At 32.3% G+C, this 18,795-nt stretch overlaps 1 protein-coding gene across 3 annotated transcripts; it reads left to right on the forward strand.

Moving 5' to 3' along the window:
* The first annotated feature begins 443 nt into the window (after positions 1–443).
* Positions 444–18,604, forward strand: LOC139495925 (uncharacterized). Of its 3 annotated transcripts, none has more exons than XM_071284332.1 (3): positions 444–567; positions 8,593–8,713; positions 11,273–18,604. In XM_071284332.1, the coding sequence occupies exon 3, from the start codon at positions 11,382–11,384 to the stop codon at positions 17,103–17,105; it is 5,724 nt and encodes a 1,907-aa protein (XP_071140433.1). In that variant the 5' UTR covers positions 444–567; positions 8,593–8,713; positions 11,273–11,381; the 3' UTR covers positions 17,106–18,604. The 3 variants fall into 3 exon arrangements, with proteins under 3 accessions (XP_071140433.1, XP_071140434.1, XP_071140436.1); XM_071284333.1 differs by having other exon boundaries at positions 8,593–8,664; XM_071284335.1 differs by lacking the exons at positions 444–567; positions 8,593–8,713 and adding an exon at positions 8,742–8,785.
* Positions 18,605–18,795: the final 191 nt, after the last annotated feature.

Raw genomic sequence — 18,795 nt, forward strand, 5'->3', positions numbered from 1 at the left:
GTAAAGATTTTTTACTATAATGTATGCCCTGTAAATAATATTCAAAACTTTTTTAAAACTCTATTAATAACCTTTAAATTGTGACACATTTTTAACGTACATAGAAGTTACTATTATTATTTTTGCAGGGATGTAACTGTATATATTTTTTTAATGTTATTTTTAAATAGTTATGTTTTCACTGAATAATTAATTATTATAAGGGTTTAACCAACCTTAATTTAGTAAGGTTGGTGTACTCAAACTATTGGAGGAAGTTGTAGAGGAAAGAATAAGCTATGCAATAAAAACAGTTATTAACCAAGTTTTGACGTTTTTATCTTCTTTATTGACTGAGACAATGAATAAATGTCGTGACTGATGTGACCCTGATGTGAACTTCGAGCTATTAATCCCCTCTTTTACATATGGTAATAAACCCTATGGTATTCGGATTGTCCAGTTTATCCGTTACTGGTTTATCTTTACCACAGAGACGTACATTTCCGGTGTAATTTGAGCTCATGGTAAAAAATAAGACAAGCCTAAAATCACTGAAAGTTGCCGTTTCTATAAGTTATTTTATAGGTAAAAATCATTCTTTGCAACACAAAATATTGCATCTTTCTTATTAATGTTGGGAATTGACGTGATCAAACCACGCAATGTATAATCGTTGTGTAAAGTTGGTAACATAATTGAGGAAATAATTTAAAGTAATTATACATCGAAAAACACATAATAAATTTGGTTGTACTGTGTGAAAAGTATGTATCACATCAACTCCTTTCAAATCACAAGGCACCACATTCATCTCAGCAACAAAGAAAGCATTATATGTATGATATCATATATCTGACTAACAAATTACAGTACAAATTATTACAGCACTAGATCATTTAGATGTTCTGTCAATAGTCCAAAATTACTTAGTCCAAATAATTATGCCTCTGTCCAGTCGTCCCAGATTTTTTTTAAAATAGCCTTTCCAGACGTCATAATTATTTGGACTAGAGATTACTCTGACGTCCAGTGGCTGTTTTGCCAGAAAAGCTTGGGCTGCTGGACGTCAGAGCTTGTCCCATATCAAAAAGACGTCAGAGCTTGTCCTATATCAAAAAGACGTCAGAGGTTGTCCCATATCAAAAAGAGGATATTTATCCGTCGTTGCTTCTGGTGCTGATTAATGGCCCTGGGTATCAATTTGTTCATTTTTCATTTATGTAAGTTTCAGCTACAATGTACCTGCAAATCTTTCTTTTCTTATATTTAGACAGTTTTCACAGTGACCAGTGTTCTAGGTACAAAGTTTGAACAGGGCACAGTGCCCACCCTTTTTTATTGACGCCCATGCCTTTTTTCTGCTTCTGGAGGGCCCTGCTGTTTTCATCGTGGAAAAATCAACAATTTCTGCCTTTGAAATACTGGTAAATTCATAATTCTTCCATGAACAGGAAGTTCAGCTACATAAATAAATAATAAATAAGCTTTATTTAGAGTCGGCATGGTATATAAAACATAGACAAACATAAGCTCTAATGAGCTTTTAACCGACATATGAGACATTATATAACAGTACAACATTTATAACAACACAATACATAATATAGTACACATGCAATAAATATCACAGCACAAAAATGAAGCACTAAAAGCAGAATATAAGCATAAGCTAGGTGTTAAGGCTAAAAGCATATAAGTGTAAACTAGGCATAAAAGCTGGTAAAAATGCATAGCATAAAAATTGAAAAAAAATGGGATATGATCTAGATGGTAAATAGATTTGCATAATATATTAACTAAAAGTCTGCACAAACTGTGCACTTACAGTCATTTCCATTCCATGACTTTAAAATATTTTTGAACTGACTAAAATTAGCAATTTTTCTAAAATCATCAGGTAGATCATTCCATAAAACAGCAGCTGTGTATTTAAAAGAGTTCTTACCATAGGTTGTTGTTCGGACCCTAGGTATATCTACAATATTAGAATATCTAAAATTATATTCTACATGTATCTGTGCAAACTGTCAAATTAAGTGACCCAATATTGATTAAGTGCATGGCTTCACCTGACCGCTTTGGTGTCAAACACATTGTTAATTAACACTAATTACCTTAGCTTTCATGGCATGCATGGTTTTAGGTCATAAATAATTTGTGTATTTCCAAAAAGTTTGACAAAAAAAAAGTAGTGTTACTTCCCCTTATTTATCACCTGTTCACAATATATTCCTTAAATTTATGTTTCTTTTGGTAAAAAGATGAAATATAAAATGAATTGAATGCTAATGCATATTAAAATATTAATTTAAATTATGTTTACTTGATGATACAATTCAAAAAAAAATATTTTGAAAATTATATTTTGCATCTTCACTTTCATGCATATTCAATTCCTCACCTGGCATTTTGCCTGGTCAGACTGGTATGGTAAAAGTAATTTTACATTATAAGAAAAGAGTTTATTGAAGAGGGTCTCAGCATCATGACCATAGAATTATGAAGTCAACCATAAAATATTGTGTCAAACATAATTTTACTCAATTTTAAATGAAAGTTGATTTTACAATAATGCATAATAAAAGTTATTTGCTAATTAATTACGAGGCTTAAATAATTGCACTTTTTCAGTGATATTAATTAACGCATAAAATTGCCCTTTTTCTAACTCGCACCCTGCCCTTTTCAAATCCTAAAACATAAAGCTAGAACACTGGTGACCCATTGATTCAGACATGTAATTTATAAAATTCCAAGGCCATTAGTCAACACCAGAGGGAAGAAGCAGCGCAGAGGTCAAATATCACCTTTTTGATAGGGGACGAGCTCTGAGGTCCCACGGCCCTAGCTTGTCTTGCAAAACAGCCGTTGGACGTCAGAGTAATCTCGGACTATTCTGCCAATAGCAACATGAGCAATAAATTATTGGCAATGCGAAGAAAATAGTGTCAATATATAAAAAAACACTATTGACAGAACATTAAGTGCCTGTGGTACAACTAGTACAAATATTAAATTATGAAGTTTTGAAAGGCTATTAAATTAACATCCACGCAAAAATCAAAAATTTAATAGACGTCATAATAATTATTAATTGTTTGGACTTTTGATGACATTTCTGATCAATAAATGATTAAAAAAGATTTTATAAAAAAAAGAGGTATGGATGGAAACTAATTTAACACTTTTTAATCATTTATTGATAAAAATTATGACGTCTGGAAAGGCTTTTTTAAGGCGTACCTGAAAAATAATTAAAATAGCCTTGCCAGAAATCATTAGGCATCCCAGCAAAAAAATTAAAATAGCGTTGCCAGACATCATAAGGCATCCCAGAAAAAAAAATTAAAATAGCCATGCCAGACATCATAAGGCATCCCAGAAAAAAATTAAAATAGCCATGCCAGACTTCATAAGGTATCCCAGAAAAAAATTAAAATAGCTTTGCCAGACATCATAAGGCATCCCAGAAAAAAATTAAAATAGCCTTGCCAGACATCATAAGGCATCCCAGAAAAAAATTAAAATAGCTTTGCCAGACATCATAAGGCATCCCAGAAAAAAATTAAAATAGCTTTGCCAGACATCATAAGGTAGCACTCCACAGTTAGGTGTGTAGTTTCGCATTTTGGCCCCTGTGGATTTTTCAAATATGAGAGCTAGTGTGCAATAAAATTCATTTTTGGATAGCTGAGTATTAAAATAGCCTTTGTATTGGGTTTATATGAACATCAAGATTATGTAATGTACGTAATATAGGCTGTTTTCTGTATGACAGTCCGTATTTGCATGTCCCTACCATACATTGGTCCGGCAATTATTGTAATGTTTTTTTCCAACTTTTTATCGCACGAACTTTGTGATTGGAATTTACGAAAAAATGAGGCGAAAGACCCCCATTTTTTATTTGATCATTAGGAAGATTTATGAAAACAGTTTCTAAAAAGGTATCACTCAAAGGCATTGAAATTCTAGTTTGATCCAAATTTTAGGGGGATATGTGACATGTCCACACCCCTTTTTGCAATATTTTATGGTAAATAAATGCAGAATGTTGCCATGGATACACATAAAAGGAATTAATTTTCACTCTTTTAACTTTTGAAAATCAAATCTATGGACTATACTGATTACTTACATATCATATGCACATGTACAACACAAACAGTTAGGTTAATGTATTAGAAATCCAGGAATAGGAGATGATAAAACATTTTGTGGCTCATTTTTAATTTTATTTTCTAACTGTGGAGTGCTACCTTATGGCACATCAGAAAGCACAGAAATGCACTTTTTAAGATAAAATTTACCACAAATCTTTAGTCTTTTATGTTCTTGTTTTAGTTCTGAAGGTAAAAAATCTGCTAGGAATGCAATTTATGTTTATTTTATTGTTTATTGTCCTTAGCAACCAAATATACACATTTTGACACTTAGACATGTTGCGGTCTTAAATTTGTACACCATTAGCTTCGCCAATGTAACCAAAGATTGCGCTTTATATGATATCCTCAGAATGTATCGCTTTATATTTTTGAATGCGAATAAGTCAAATAAACATTTTTAGCAGGATTTTATTAACCGGATTTTTGTGACAAAAATGTCGGTTATTGATTTGGGGATGTACGGCGGGCGGTCGGTCGGTCGGGCGGGCGGTCGGGCGGCAATCAAATGTTGTCCGTGCATTAACTCATGAACTGTTCAACCAAAGCTTTTAAAATTTTAATATGTTATTACTGACAACCATACGAAGGTCAAGTTCAATAATGGCGATTTTGACTTTTACCGTTCAGGAGTTATGGTTCTTGAAAGGCGGCAATCAAATGTTGTCCGTGCATTAACTCATGAACCGTTCAACCAAAGCTTTTAAGATTTTAATATGTTATTACTGACAACTATTTGAAGGTCAAGTTCAATAATGGCGATTTTGACTTTTACCGTTCAGGAGTTATGGTTCTTGAAAAAGATTGAAAAATGGAGTTTTAAGACGTGTCCGTGCATTTACTCATGAACTGTTCTACCAAAGCTTCCCAAATTTTAATATGTTGTTACTGATGACAGAATGGAGGTCAAGTTCAATAATGACGATTTTGACTTTTACCGTTCAGGAGTTATGGTTCTTGAAAGATTGAAAAATGGAGTTTCCAGTCATGTCCGTGCATTTATGCATGAACTGTTGTACCAAAGCTTCTTAAATTTTAATATGCTGTTACTGATGACAAAATGGAGGTCAAGTTCAATAATTACGATTTTGACTTTTACCGTTCAGGAGTTATGGTTCTTGAAAGATTGAAAAATGGTGTTTCCCGTCGTGTCCGTGCATTTTCTAATGAACCATTCAATCAAAGCTTTTGAAATTTTAATATGTTGTTACTGATGACAAAATAGAGGTCAAGTTCCATAATGACGATTTTGACTTTTACTGTTCAGGAGTTATGGTTCTTGAAAGATCGTAAAATGGTGTTTCCATTCACGTTGTTGCATTTACTCATGAACCATTTATTCTAAGCTTTTCAAATATTATTATTTCAAAATGTTGATACTGATGACAAAATGGAGGTCAAATTTGATATTGATGATTTTCACTTTCACCATTCATCAGTAATGGTTCTTGTGATATTGCCAGGACACAAATAAATGTAAATAAATCCGGTTTGCTGTCGTTGTGACAGCCTCTTGTATTATAATTTGGCATTTATTGAATTTAATGATGCCAGTACTGCTAGAAATTTATACCCTGCTTGAGAGCTTCTAAACCAAGGTTAGGTATGCTATTTACAGCAAAATTGACCTATAAGTGCTTTCAAATACCTAAAAATTGTACAATTTGTCCTCTTTTAAGGTAATTTTATGATTTTAAACAAGATAATGGGAAAAGTTTTAGAAATTTACCCCAAAAATGAGACAGACTTAAAGTTTTTCACTATGATCCAGCATTTATTTTTAAATCACTTTTTGTCGCGTTTCAACATCAACATGATCAACTGCTAACCTTCATAAAATCTTTATTACTGAACCAATTTTAAAAACTAAGGTACCATTTTCATCGTAACAGCTAGTAGAACATAGAAAATATGATAAAAATTGAGGCAGGAGGGGGAAAATTTCACCTTAAGGTAGCACTCCACAGTTAGGTGTGTAGTTTCGCATTTTGGCCCCTGTGGATTTTTCAAATATGAGAGCTAGTGTGCAATAAAATTCATTTTTGGATAGCTGAGTATTAAAATAGCCTTTGTATTGGGTTTATATGAACATCAAGATTATGTAATGTATGTAATATAGGCTGTTTTCTGTATGACAGTCCATATTTGCATGTCCCTACCATACATTGGTCCGGCAATTATTGTAATGTTTTTTTCCAACTTTTTATCGCACAAACTTTGTGATTGGAATTTAAGAAAAAATGAGGCGAAAGACCCCCATTTTTTATTTGATCATTAGGAAGATTTATGAAAACAGTTTCTAAAAAGGTATCACTCAAAGGCATTGAAATTCTAGTTTGATCCAAATTTTAGGGGGATATGTGACATGTCCACCCCCCTTTTTGCAATATTTTATGGTAAATAAATGCAGAATGTTGCCATGGATACACATAAAAGGAATTAATTTTCACTCTTTTAACTTTTGAAAATCAAATCTATGGACTATACTGATTACATACATTTGTACATATGCACATGTACAACACAAACAGTTAGGTTAATGTATTAGAAATCCAGGAATAGGAGATGATAAAACATTTTGTGGCTCATTTTTAATTTTATTTTCTAACTGTGGAGTGCTACCTAAGGCATCCCAGAAAAAAATTAAAATAGCCTTGCCAGACATCATAAGGCATCCCAGAAAAAAAATAAAATAGCCATGCCAGACATCATTAGGCATCCCAGAAAAAAATTAAAATAGCTTTGCCAGACATCATAAGGCATCCCAGAAAAAATTTAAAATAACCTTGCCAGACATCATAATTATTTAGACTAGGTACAGTACTTACTCGGTTCAGATGTTTAATTGAAAATTACAGATTGCAATATAAAATATTATTACAATTAAAATACTACCAATAAAACATAAATATTGATCAGTATATAATTATACTAGGTATATATCAAATTAAATGTAAACAAAGAAAAAAATGCAAAACAACAAAAAATAAATAATACAGTTTTTCTTTGGTATGGTCATCATACCTGTAAAAGCACCTTAGTGTTAACAATAAATATATTGAAGTGCAGCACAAATTTGCAGTTAGTTTAAAAATGGTAAGGAACATTTTAGCATATACAATATAGTCCTTATTTGAAGCTGGAATAATTCATTAGCCTGTAAATTCAGTGGTCCATTATTGTGCAAACTTACAGGTCTACACTTGCCTGGTCATGCTGGTTGAATGATACTTACACCACTGGCTTAACTTTTAAATTGATTGCATTCACAATTTGGTTAAACACAGCAATACTCATGAATGTTGTTGAAACAAATAGAAAATGAAAGTACAAAATGTGATGGATTTTCGTACTATAATACACTTACATGCACGTCATGATGTACAAGCAATAACATGTCTAAACATCAGATGTACAATGTATCAATAAAGCTGGGCTTTAATCCAGGCAAGGTAAAGGTAAGGAACAGTTCCTATAGATAAAGTCAACATTAGTATGCTATAAATAGATTAAGCAAAATCAAATCTGGGTAACATACTAAAACCGAGGGAAACAAATCTGGGTAACATACTAAAACCGAGGGAATCAAATCTGGGTAACATACTAAAACCGAGGGAAACAAATCTGGGTAACATACTAAAACCGAGGGAAACAAATCTGGGTAACATACTAAAACCGAGGGAAACAAATCTGGGTAACATACTAAAACCCAGGGAAACAAATCTGGGTAACATACTAAAACCGAGGGAAACAAATCAACTTTATTAAAGAAGAAAACAACAGAACAACAGAAACACTGAACTGCAACAAAAACAATTCTCAGATCCAAACATCCTGGCATTTAAATTTTTCATGGGGTGATGCAGATAGGATTCCTCTAGATTTTTCATCTATTTGAAGGTGATATCTGATTATTTATATTGCTGATTATTTTTTAACCAGAGGATATAGTATGATAAAATCAAAATGGAGATATTATATAGTGTCTTTAACAATATTAAGTGGGTAAAATTACTAGATTCAACTGGTGTCAATATATATCAATTAAATTAATTTGCATTGAAGTCTATGGAAAATCTAGAGGATTCTCATCCGCATCACCTCTCAACATTGTTTACATAACACAAATGCTAATCATTGATTGGTCAGTTACATGTTGTGATGTCAGTGCAGATCTGAGAATAGCCAACATACATAGAAATACACTACTTGATAACAACTGCCATTATCCATGACTTGCATTTGTACAGGACATTTTAAGAAAACATGATGGCTTGAACCTGGTTAGAAAACAGATCTATGCTTTCTCAATATATAAAATGTTCTACAGATATATGTTATCTTATTTCTATATCTATATGTAACTTCTCTCGCGAGCTTGTTTGCAATAACATGTTGTAAGTCTGGTTATTTGATGATGTTTTAAACTATATTTGTTTTGTTTCAGGATCGATTGGTATTGAGTAATTTGGAAATGTGTGACCAACAGTAGTACTTGTGAGAAGTTACCAAGTTCATGGTATGCTAAAGTCATAAAAGTGGTTTAAATCCAGTCATAAAAGTTCAAGGTATGCTTAAGTCATAAAAGTGGTTTAAATCAAGTCATAAAAGTGGTTTAAATCCAGTCATAAAAGTTCAAGGTATGCTATTCATAAAAGTGGTTTAAATCCAGTCATAAAAGACAGACAATGTAAATTTTTTACAATAACTCATAACACATCTTCTTATATTTATAATATGTCATGTGTGTGGTGATGTACAATTTACCCCTTTTTCAGAAAAATTTTGATTGGTTATATAGGGAATCACTGAAGCGTGACAGAGTCCACCCCCCCCCCCCCCCCCCCCCCCTTTTCCCCCCTTTAGGCTGTCAGTCTTATGAAAATTTCTAGATCCGCCACTGCTAGGCAAGTGAAAAATTGTAACTTAGTTGCAAGTTGACAGCACAAAAAATATGAATGAATAAATAACAACTATATCAGTATATTGTCTAAACCTTTTTATTAAGAATTTTTAATTCATACATTTTTTCTCAACATCATATAAAATGCTGCAAGTATATTTTTATTGCATACATTTGTATATAAAATAATTTCCTTAATGATACAATGTAAGCACAAAAGCCTATGCAAAGGAAACGGTAATGGAATTTATCTTCTCGCTAGGTACTCTTTCATGGAAGGAGAAGTCAATTTCGTGTATGTGTATTACATGGTCCCTGACTGTCAGTATCCAACTATTTTTATGCCCCACCTACGATAGTAGAGGGCATTATGTTTTCTGGTCTGTGCGCCCGTTCCTCTATCTGTCCCTCCATGCGTTCGTTCGTCCGTCTGTCTCACTTCAGGTTAAAGTTTTTGGTCAAGGTAGTTTTTGATGAAGCTGAAGTCCAATCAACTTGAAACTTAGTTTATATGTTGCTTATGACATGATCTTTCTAATTTTAAGACCAAATTAGATTATTTACCCAATTTCACGGTCCATTGAACATGGAAAATGATAGTGCGAGTGGGGCATCTGTGTACTTTGGGCACATTCTTGTTTGTAGTAAAATTCAACATTATTGCTTAGAATTGGTAAAAGACTGTTACATATTCAAACTCAGAAAATAGACTGCAAATTAAGTATGAACTGTACCAATTTGTGCAATGAACACCTAAAATTGATTAGTACATGTAGTACTTTCAGTCTTTTTTTCTTGGTTTAAATCAAAATGGCAATTTTGTAAAAAAAAGAAGATGTGGTATGATTGCCAATGAGAAAACTCTTCACAAGAGACCTAATGATAGAAATTAAAAACAATTTGTAATTTACATGATTTAGTACATAATTCATTTACTAAATTGTGTATTATGCATATACATAATGTACATGATATATAAGGCCAGACTTTTTTTATTATCTGTTTAACGAGATCCGCCGACTCCACATTGTCCGATTTCAGAATAAAAATAAAAGTAGTGCTTCCTACTTTTATTTTTATTTTTTTCCGCCGACTGTAACGAAATCCTCAAAAAAAAAAAAAAAAGTACGAGTTCGGGTCTGCGATTATTTATTTATCTCTTGTCGCATGGTCAAACAAAACGGCGACTTCCGGGAAGGGACCGTTTTTTTACATTTAACTTTAAGTCCGATCACTAGAGAGAAGTTCGTGTTCACTCAAATTTGTTAAGTGTAATAGAGATGAGGCAATCGGGGTCATGTTGTCCAATGAGTTACCGGAAGATGTTGGCATCAGCCGCATTATAACCAACGAGGCAGATGTTGAACCTGACATGCTGGTCAACGTTTTGGAAGAGTTTGGGTTTATATTTTTCCTTTGAAGTAGTATCGTAGTATGCATATTAAAATATTATCAAAGATATCAATTAAAATCAATAATGCTTTTTGAATTTTGTGTATGGATGGGACCAAATCATTTGAAAAACCACTTTTTTTATTCACGTTCACCCCCTTTCACTTTCGCACCCTACAGAAGGGGGAGGACAGGGGGGTACCCTTCTCCCTTCTCCCACCCCATTTCTCCTTTCTCCTACTCCGTTCTCCTTTCTCCCATTAGAATAAAACATCTCCTTTTGATATTTTTTCTTGAAATATTAGATCATTTTTTAAAAGGAGGGATATTTTATTTTTTCTCCTTTCTTCAACTTTTTCTCCTTTCTCCCAGCCTTCCTCTCCTTTCTCTCATCCTCTTTCTCCTTTCTCCTACCCCCTTTCTCCCTGTCTCCCTTACCCCTGTCCTACAGTACACCTTTGCACCCTACACCGGAATAAAACTTAGGAAACTCAAGCTGGTAGCCCAGACCAAATTATTCCTAAATGATGTTTGTATTTTGAACTAAATTTTATCAAAATTTTAGTAGCCCAGCTCCCAATCTAGAGGTCTGTTTTCTTCCATTGTTCTTGTATTTTGATAAATTCTTTAAAAAAAAAAAAAAAAAAAAAGGTCACTTAGATTGGTTTTATTTTTATTTTTAGTGTCGACTGGACCAATTTTGCACTTTTATTTTTTTTTTTATTTCGTCCCCTCGACCCTATTTTTTTACAAATTTTCTCGTTAAACAGATAATAAAAAAAGTCTGGCCTAAATGATCATATTTTATTTAAATTGAATATTTTGATTACAGCATTTTAAAGCAAAATGAGGTTGGAATCTAAAGAAGAAAAACAGCCAATTGACAGAAAGAATAACTGCAAGGTTTGAAATACTGCAATATGACATGATAGTATAAGATAATGGCAGGGAGCTCGGGGAAACGCTCAGATGGGACCTTAGGTTACACAGTGACTGAAGAAGATGGCGTCAAGTACAAAATTCATTGTAGCATTTGTGGGCGTGGTTTCATGGGGAATGCTGGACTGACAGCTCATATGAAATCACATGTAAAAGCTACAGTGAAAACATGTTTAGATTCAAAACCAGTTGAAACAGTGGAACCAGAGATCATAAAAAGTAATATAATTGAAGAATGTCTGTCAAATTATCAATGTAAAACTTGTGGAAAAGGTTTTGATAAGTTATGTGGTCTGCTTTCACATGAAAGAGGCCACCAGAAAAAATTAGACAATGTTGGAAAAAAATTTGAATGCAAGGTGTGTAAACAAGAGTTTAAGTGCCTTCAATATTTGACAAGCCATATGAGAACTCATAATAACAACTATCGTAATAGAGAAAAGCGATTTAGTTGTGAAGATTGTGGTGCTCGTTTCCATGGAAACAGTCAGTTAATGGTACACAAACGCACACACAATGGTAGCAGACCTTTCAGTTGTAATTACTGTGATAAGAAATTTCTTAACTCTGGAAACTGTAGTGCCCATGTAAATAAAGTACATTTTGGAAAAGCAAAGGAAGCACGATATTACTGTGATGTTTGCAATAAGGGATTTCATTACAAATCTGTTTTGAAAAAACACATGATGATCCATACAGACGAAAAAATATACAAATGTGAATACTGTTCAAAAACCTTTTCTTGGAAGCTGTGTTATGACCTTCACCTTAAACTACATTCAGGGGAGGCAATGCATGAATGTTCTATCTGTCAGAAAACTTACCCAACAAATCATATTCTAGAGAAACACATGAATACACACACAAAAGAAAAGGAGTACGAATGTGATATTTGTAACAAAGTATTTTACAAAAAAGGGAACATGTCAAAACATAGAATGATTCATTTTGACAAGAAACCATACAAGTGCTCAACATGTGGAAAAGGATTTAAACAGAATTCTACAATGCGTACACACGAAGATATACACAACCCAGAACATTTGAGGAAGAGAAAGTCACGAAAAGGGGTAAGGGATCACCACTGTGAAGTCTGTAAACGTTCGTTTTCCTCGAAAGAAACATTACGTAATCATTCTCGATTACATACTGGTGATTTATTTACTTGTGAGGTTTGTGACAGAGAATTCACTTATTTAAAACAGTATGTAATTCATAAGAGAAAACACACTGGGGAAATTACTGACAAATGTCACATTTGTGGCCGAGGATTTATTTGTTCTGGATACCTTCGTAAACATCTGAAAATGCATGCTGGTACTCGTAAGTGGAAGTGTGAGGTTTGTGATATGAAATTTACACAGAGTGGAGCTTTGAAGAAACACATGAGAACACATACTGGTGAATTACCGTGGGCATGTACATTCTGTGAAAGACGATTTGCTTGTAACGATTCTCTGCTTCAACATGAAAAACAACATAAAGGAATTGTTGAGAAATTTTTTCATTGCAGTCTTTGTCCAAAAACTTTCACTAGAGCCTCCGGCAAGTTGATCCATATGAAAACAGTTCACGAAAGATTGAGACCATTCAAGTGTGATATATGTACCAAGGCATTTTCAAACAGATCCAACCTACAAAAACATCTGATGGTTCATAATAATGAACGACCACATAAATGTCAGCAGTGTAAGAAAGCGTTTAGAACAAGGTCAAATTTAAAATATCACATGGATGTGGTTCATGTTAATAAAAAAACAGTGAAATGTTTAATCTGTCAAAGAGTGTTTAGGAGTCAAGGCAACCTGACAATACACAATAGAATGAAACACAAAGTTGAATCTGAAAATCAAAATCTTACAGTTTCAGATGAAAACATGAACAGTTTAAATAAAATAAACGTAAAGACTTTAAAATGTTACAAGTGTAAAAAGATATTCAAAACTAAATTTTCTTATAATCGCCACATGAAAATTTCACATGGATTAAGTTTAGCACCAACGCTCTGCTTACAGAAATTAGATGGAAAAATCAAATCAAGTATGCAGACCTCCGAAGGACATGTTCAAAAGGATAGCGGTATTCTAGAAAAACTCAAATGTTCTTTCTCTGTCGGAAAAAACCTTCCAATAAAAGATAAAGATTCTAAAGTAGATGTGAAACAAAATTGTCATGAGAACATTTTCGACTCTTTCTTGAATAATAAGAAAACTTTAGAACTACCGAAAATTAAAATATGCGCAGAAGTGGGTATTGTTGGAGATGGTCAATCAAAAAGGGAAGGAAATATATTTGCGAAAATATCACATAGAAAAGAAACTATGGTGGAAGTCATGGATATAGGAGAAAAGGAAGGAAAACAGCTTTCAACTGATTTGCATACTAATATATTTGAGAAAATAATGATGAAGCCAAATTCAAACAATAGTTCAACAAAAGAAACATTATCATGTCTACCAGAGAAGAGTACAAATGAAGCCAAAGTTTGTTCAAGTCAAAGTAAAATAAACAATCAATCTAAATTTGGCAATCAGTTGAAAAAAATGAATTTTGGTTCATTGATGATGAAGAAAAAAGATGTTGGCAATATATTTTCCAATTTAAATGGAATAAAACTGGTAGGAAATGACTTTAAATGTATTCCTAAAATCAATTCAGACCGGAATTTACCAAGAAATAAAACATTGGACATAGAATCTTTAGATCAAGCAAATGTATGCAGAAATTTGTTTGATGATCTTTTGAACGATAAAAGAAAAAGTGATGATTTGGCAATTTTTCAAAATACAACTGATGATTTAGTGTCCAATCAAATGGAACATGAAATTATTTCAATCGTTGATGATGCAGTAGTTCAGGGTGTAACAATGCTACCTAATTTCAATGGAAATGTAAATGCTACATTAAATATGGCTGAAAATATTGAAGGTTATGATAATAATGAAATAGATTACATGAAGAAAGGAGGCCGAAATCTCTTTGACGAACTGATAAGTAATTGTAACGAAGGTAAAAAAATTACTAAAAAGAAAAATGAATTGTCGGGATTCGCTAATAACATGAATAATGGACAAAATGGCAGTCTGATTGCGCTTCATCATTCTTCAGAAAACCTCGAGATGCAAAATCAAGGTCATGTGATAATTGTCAATTCCAATAATCAACAGATAATTTTACATAAAGATGAACTAGAAAATGTAATGAATAAAACAGATATCAGAATTGGATCTGAATTAAGTCACAATGACACATTGCAAATCAGCCAATCTACTAAAGTTGAATCTAATTCAGGTAAAACGGCAACTTTCATGACGTTAGACAATTGTGTTCATATTGACTTCTCTAGTTTGGATAATGTGAATGAAAATGACAGGGAAATTTCTCAAATTTTGACAGTTGTAGAAATTGATGAACAAAATAAAATCAGGGAGCTAGAAGATAACTCTATGCATGAACAAATAACTGAACAAGAAACGAGCAAGGAGATTCATATGGATAGTTTACAGGATGATGAACAGTGTAAAAACACAGACACCAATAATTTGAAAAATCTTCATGGTCTAGGTGAGAGCTCAAGATTCGGTCAAGAAGAAAATTTGAAAAGTGATGATTTGACAATATTTGAGAAAATGGAACAAATGATTATATCGAATGAATTATGCCATGTTACAGAAAAAACAACAGAAGATGATCATGCAGTGGGAAAGAAAGAAGTATATGAATGTAGTGAAAAAAGAAAGATTTCAGTAGATCGCAACATGTCTAGTTCTTGTAGTTCAGGTCATAATGAAAGAATAGAAGATGATTCATTACAAAATCTGGAAGTAAAAGAAAATAGTTGCCTAGAAAATATAGATTGTAATGGACAAAATTGTGACAAAGAAGAAGAAATAAACAATAAGAATGAAGTAAAAAATTATCAGAAAGTAAAAAGTAATATAAGTAAAGCTGACGAAGAAACAGTTAAAAATAATAGAGAAAAGGGTAAAAATGGACCTGAACCAATGAAGGTGTCTTCAGCTTTTAATTTGTTTGAAAAGTTTTCTCACTTTTCTAATAACCACTATATGGAATCTAATAATACTGTTGTAGAACAAGGCAATCTCATAGACCACTGTAAGGAATCTGAAAATATTGATGTAGAACAAAACAATTCCGTAGATTCTGGTGACAATGACAATACTGGTGTAGTACATGAAGAACAAGGCAATCTCATAGACCACTGTAAGGAATCTGAAAATATTGATGTAGAACAAGACATACCCACAGATTCTAGTGACAATGATACTACTGGTGTAGAACATGAAGAACAAGACAATCCTGAAGACAGTTACGACAGTGGTGACAATGAAAATATTGTTGAAGAACATGTAGATCAAGACATTCCCATAGACTTTGGTGATAATGAACATTTCAATTTTGAAGAAACAGAAGTAAGAATTCATGAAAAGGAAAAGGACAATTTTCAGGAAGAATGTGATTTGCAAGTTCTGGGAAATGTTGATAGGGAAAGAACATCAACCGATGAGGATAGAGTAGTTCATTCTAATGTTGATGATAGTCGAAGTGAAAAAACTATGGGTCAAGAAAGTGAAAAAACTAAGGGTAAAAAACTTGATAAGATTAATGGACAAGAAATTGAAAAAATTGATAGTCAGGAAATAGAAAAAACTAATGATCTAGAAAGTGAAAATTTGAAAGGTGATCAGAGCATTGAACATGGGGATTGTAAAGATGAACAAAACAAAGAGACACTTTCCTTATCGGAAAATATTCAATGTGATAAAGAGACAAAATTAGCATCACATAATGATGAAATGCAAGTTGAACATAGTCTTTCTCAGAATCAACCATTGCAAATGAATAAAGGAGAGATTGTAAATATTGATACTGGAAATACTAAAAACATTCCTCAAATGCAAAGATGCACTGAAAATGAAAAACAAACTGAAGAAAAAAGTTGTAGTTGTGCAGATAACAGTACTAATTGTGATGAAATGTTCGTGAAAAAACAACTTTTCAGTGATAAGGAGAAAGATGAAGTAGGTACGGGCAGCATTGATGAAAGGAAAGAAGAAAGTAAAAATTTAAAAACTAATGAAAAAGACATCCAAAAGGATCCAGTGGTTAGGAAACGTAAATATAAAGGAGTTAAAGTAATTAAACAGGCTCCTACTATCGAGGACCAAAGTTCAGTAAGAAAAGGTAATATCAAAATTATCGGTAAAAAGTTGTATCTAATTGGTAGAAAAAGAACAATATCAGCAAGCGGAGAAAGTGAAAATAAATCTGCAATCAGGCAGGATAATTCAGGAAAAGATCATAATAAGGAAGGACCAATCACAAATAAGACAGAATTTACTGCTTATAAAAGTGAAAACATTGAAAAAGACATTATTTGTGGTTCGGAAAAAGAAGCACAGCACTTAAAAAGTCTGACAATATGTGATGAAAATAACTATACAGATAGTGCAGAGTTATTAATAGAACAGTGTACAAAGACAAAGTTAGTCTTTAAAGATGGTGTTTACTGGTGCGACTTATGTGATAAGACATTTAAAACAAAGAGCAGCTTACGAACTCATAAATTTAGTCATATGAAATATAATTTTACTTGTCAAGCTTGTGGTATGGGGTTTTCGTGGGAGGACCATTTAGAGAGACACATGAATGTTCATTTAAAAACTTCCACATACATTGATTTGCTTCAGTCCTACAATGCATAGTCAAAGTAGGATATATTCAATTGAATCTGATATTTAATTTGCTAAATTATTACAATTTTCAATGCAAACTGTATCATGTGTATTGTGAATGTTAAATAACAGAAAAAACAATATGTTGGTATAAATTTATTTAGCAGTTTAGTGGATATGTTTGCACCAAAAAAAAAAATGATTTAAAAAAATTCACTTTCAGTCAGGGCTAAGACTTATATAAGTCACGTTTATTTCATTGCAGATTTAGGCATGTTAAGTTATATTTACCCCTATATGTACTTCAGCTGTACTTAGAAAGGTAAATTTGTATGCCTTAAATTTTCATGCAAAAAAAATGAATTATCTCCCCTGAATTTTCTCCAAAAAATTTCTTCTGAAATTATCTTGTTTGCTTAAATACCAAGAACTTAACAAAGAAATCTATAGACACTGATATGTCAATGTATGTTTAAAAAATTGCTCTCTTGAGGCGTGTAAATGAGAAGTTTGTGGTAGTCAAATGGAATTTGCATTGTTCAAGAAATTATACATTTTATGAATACATGGAATAGTAAAGAAAACTTATAATGGCGTACAATTGAATACTCAACCATGCAATGTAGTTCAGAGAATTCAACATGTTCAAGAAAAGAAGAAAATGTGATTTTTTTTTTACTTATAAATATAAAGTTAAAAAAAATCTGTATGTCTAAGGGATATAACTCTATCTTCAAAATATATAACCTGTATTTATTTAAAAATTAATCCCCGTTGATAAAATATTGTAAATTTTGAAATTCTTGAGACTTTTTTCATGCAAAATATGCATATGGGTAAGCATGGTAAGTATCACAATAGTAAGAGCTCATATTTTAATATTTGTCTATATGTATCTGTTTGTTTAGTACCTTAAATCGTAAAAGGACTTTTGTTGGTCATTTTGTCATTCATTTGTCATTGTAATTAAGATTGCCCTATCTTATATCTGTTTTAAATTTAGTATACATTTTACCCTGTTCATTTAGATATGATAAATTAGCAGGGGTGTATCCAGCCATTTTTAAAAGGGGTTCCTAATCCAGGATAAAAGTTCCAACCATATGTCACCATTCAAATGCACTGCTTGTCCAAAAAAAATGGAAGGGGGGTTCTGGGGGTTTTCTGTTGGATCTGCCATTAATCAGTGAATATATGATATATCTTGATTGTTGTTTTTTATATGTCTTTCAAAAAAAATGCCCTTTTAATTCATGATAATAATTACCAGTTATTTTATGTCATTTTAGCATCACAATGTTTGTTATGCATGGTTGGATATCAGGACTATGCAGGATGCTATTATTCAATCAGTTGTTAGATTTTCTTCCTTCCACTTGTTAAACCTTTACATTTTAAGTGTCTGTTTGTGTTTCAATCAATTGTAATAATTTAGATATTTCTTAATATTACTTGTATATATTGCTTATTTGATCCTAATGATATCGCAAAAAACTTACCATAAACATCATAAAATAATTAAACATGAATGCCTTCATTTATTAGCCCCCTATGGACAGTCAGTCCATCGGTGAGTCTGGCAAATCAGTTTTTCCACACTTTTATTGATTTGATAATTGGTATATAGCTTTAACATGACAATTTATTGTATCATTTCAAGTTTGAGTTTTATTCCAGTCTGATGATTTTGTGCAGTTATGATCCTGGGAATCTGATGTTC

Source organism: Mytilus edulis, chromosome 11, assembly GCF_963676685.1.
Source record: "Mytilus edulis chromosome 11, xbMytEdul2.2, whole genome shotgun sequence".
Classification (NCBI taxonomy): Eukaryota; Metazoa; Mollusca; class Bivalvia; order Mytilida; family Mytilidae; genus Mytilus; species Mytilus edulis.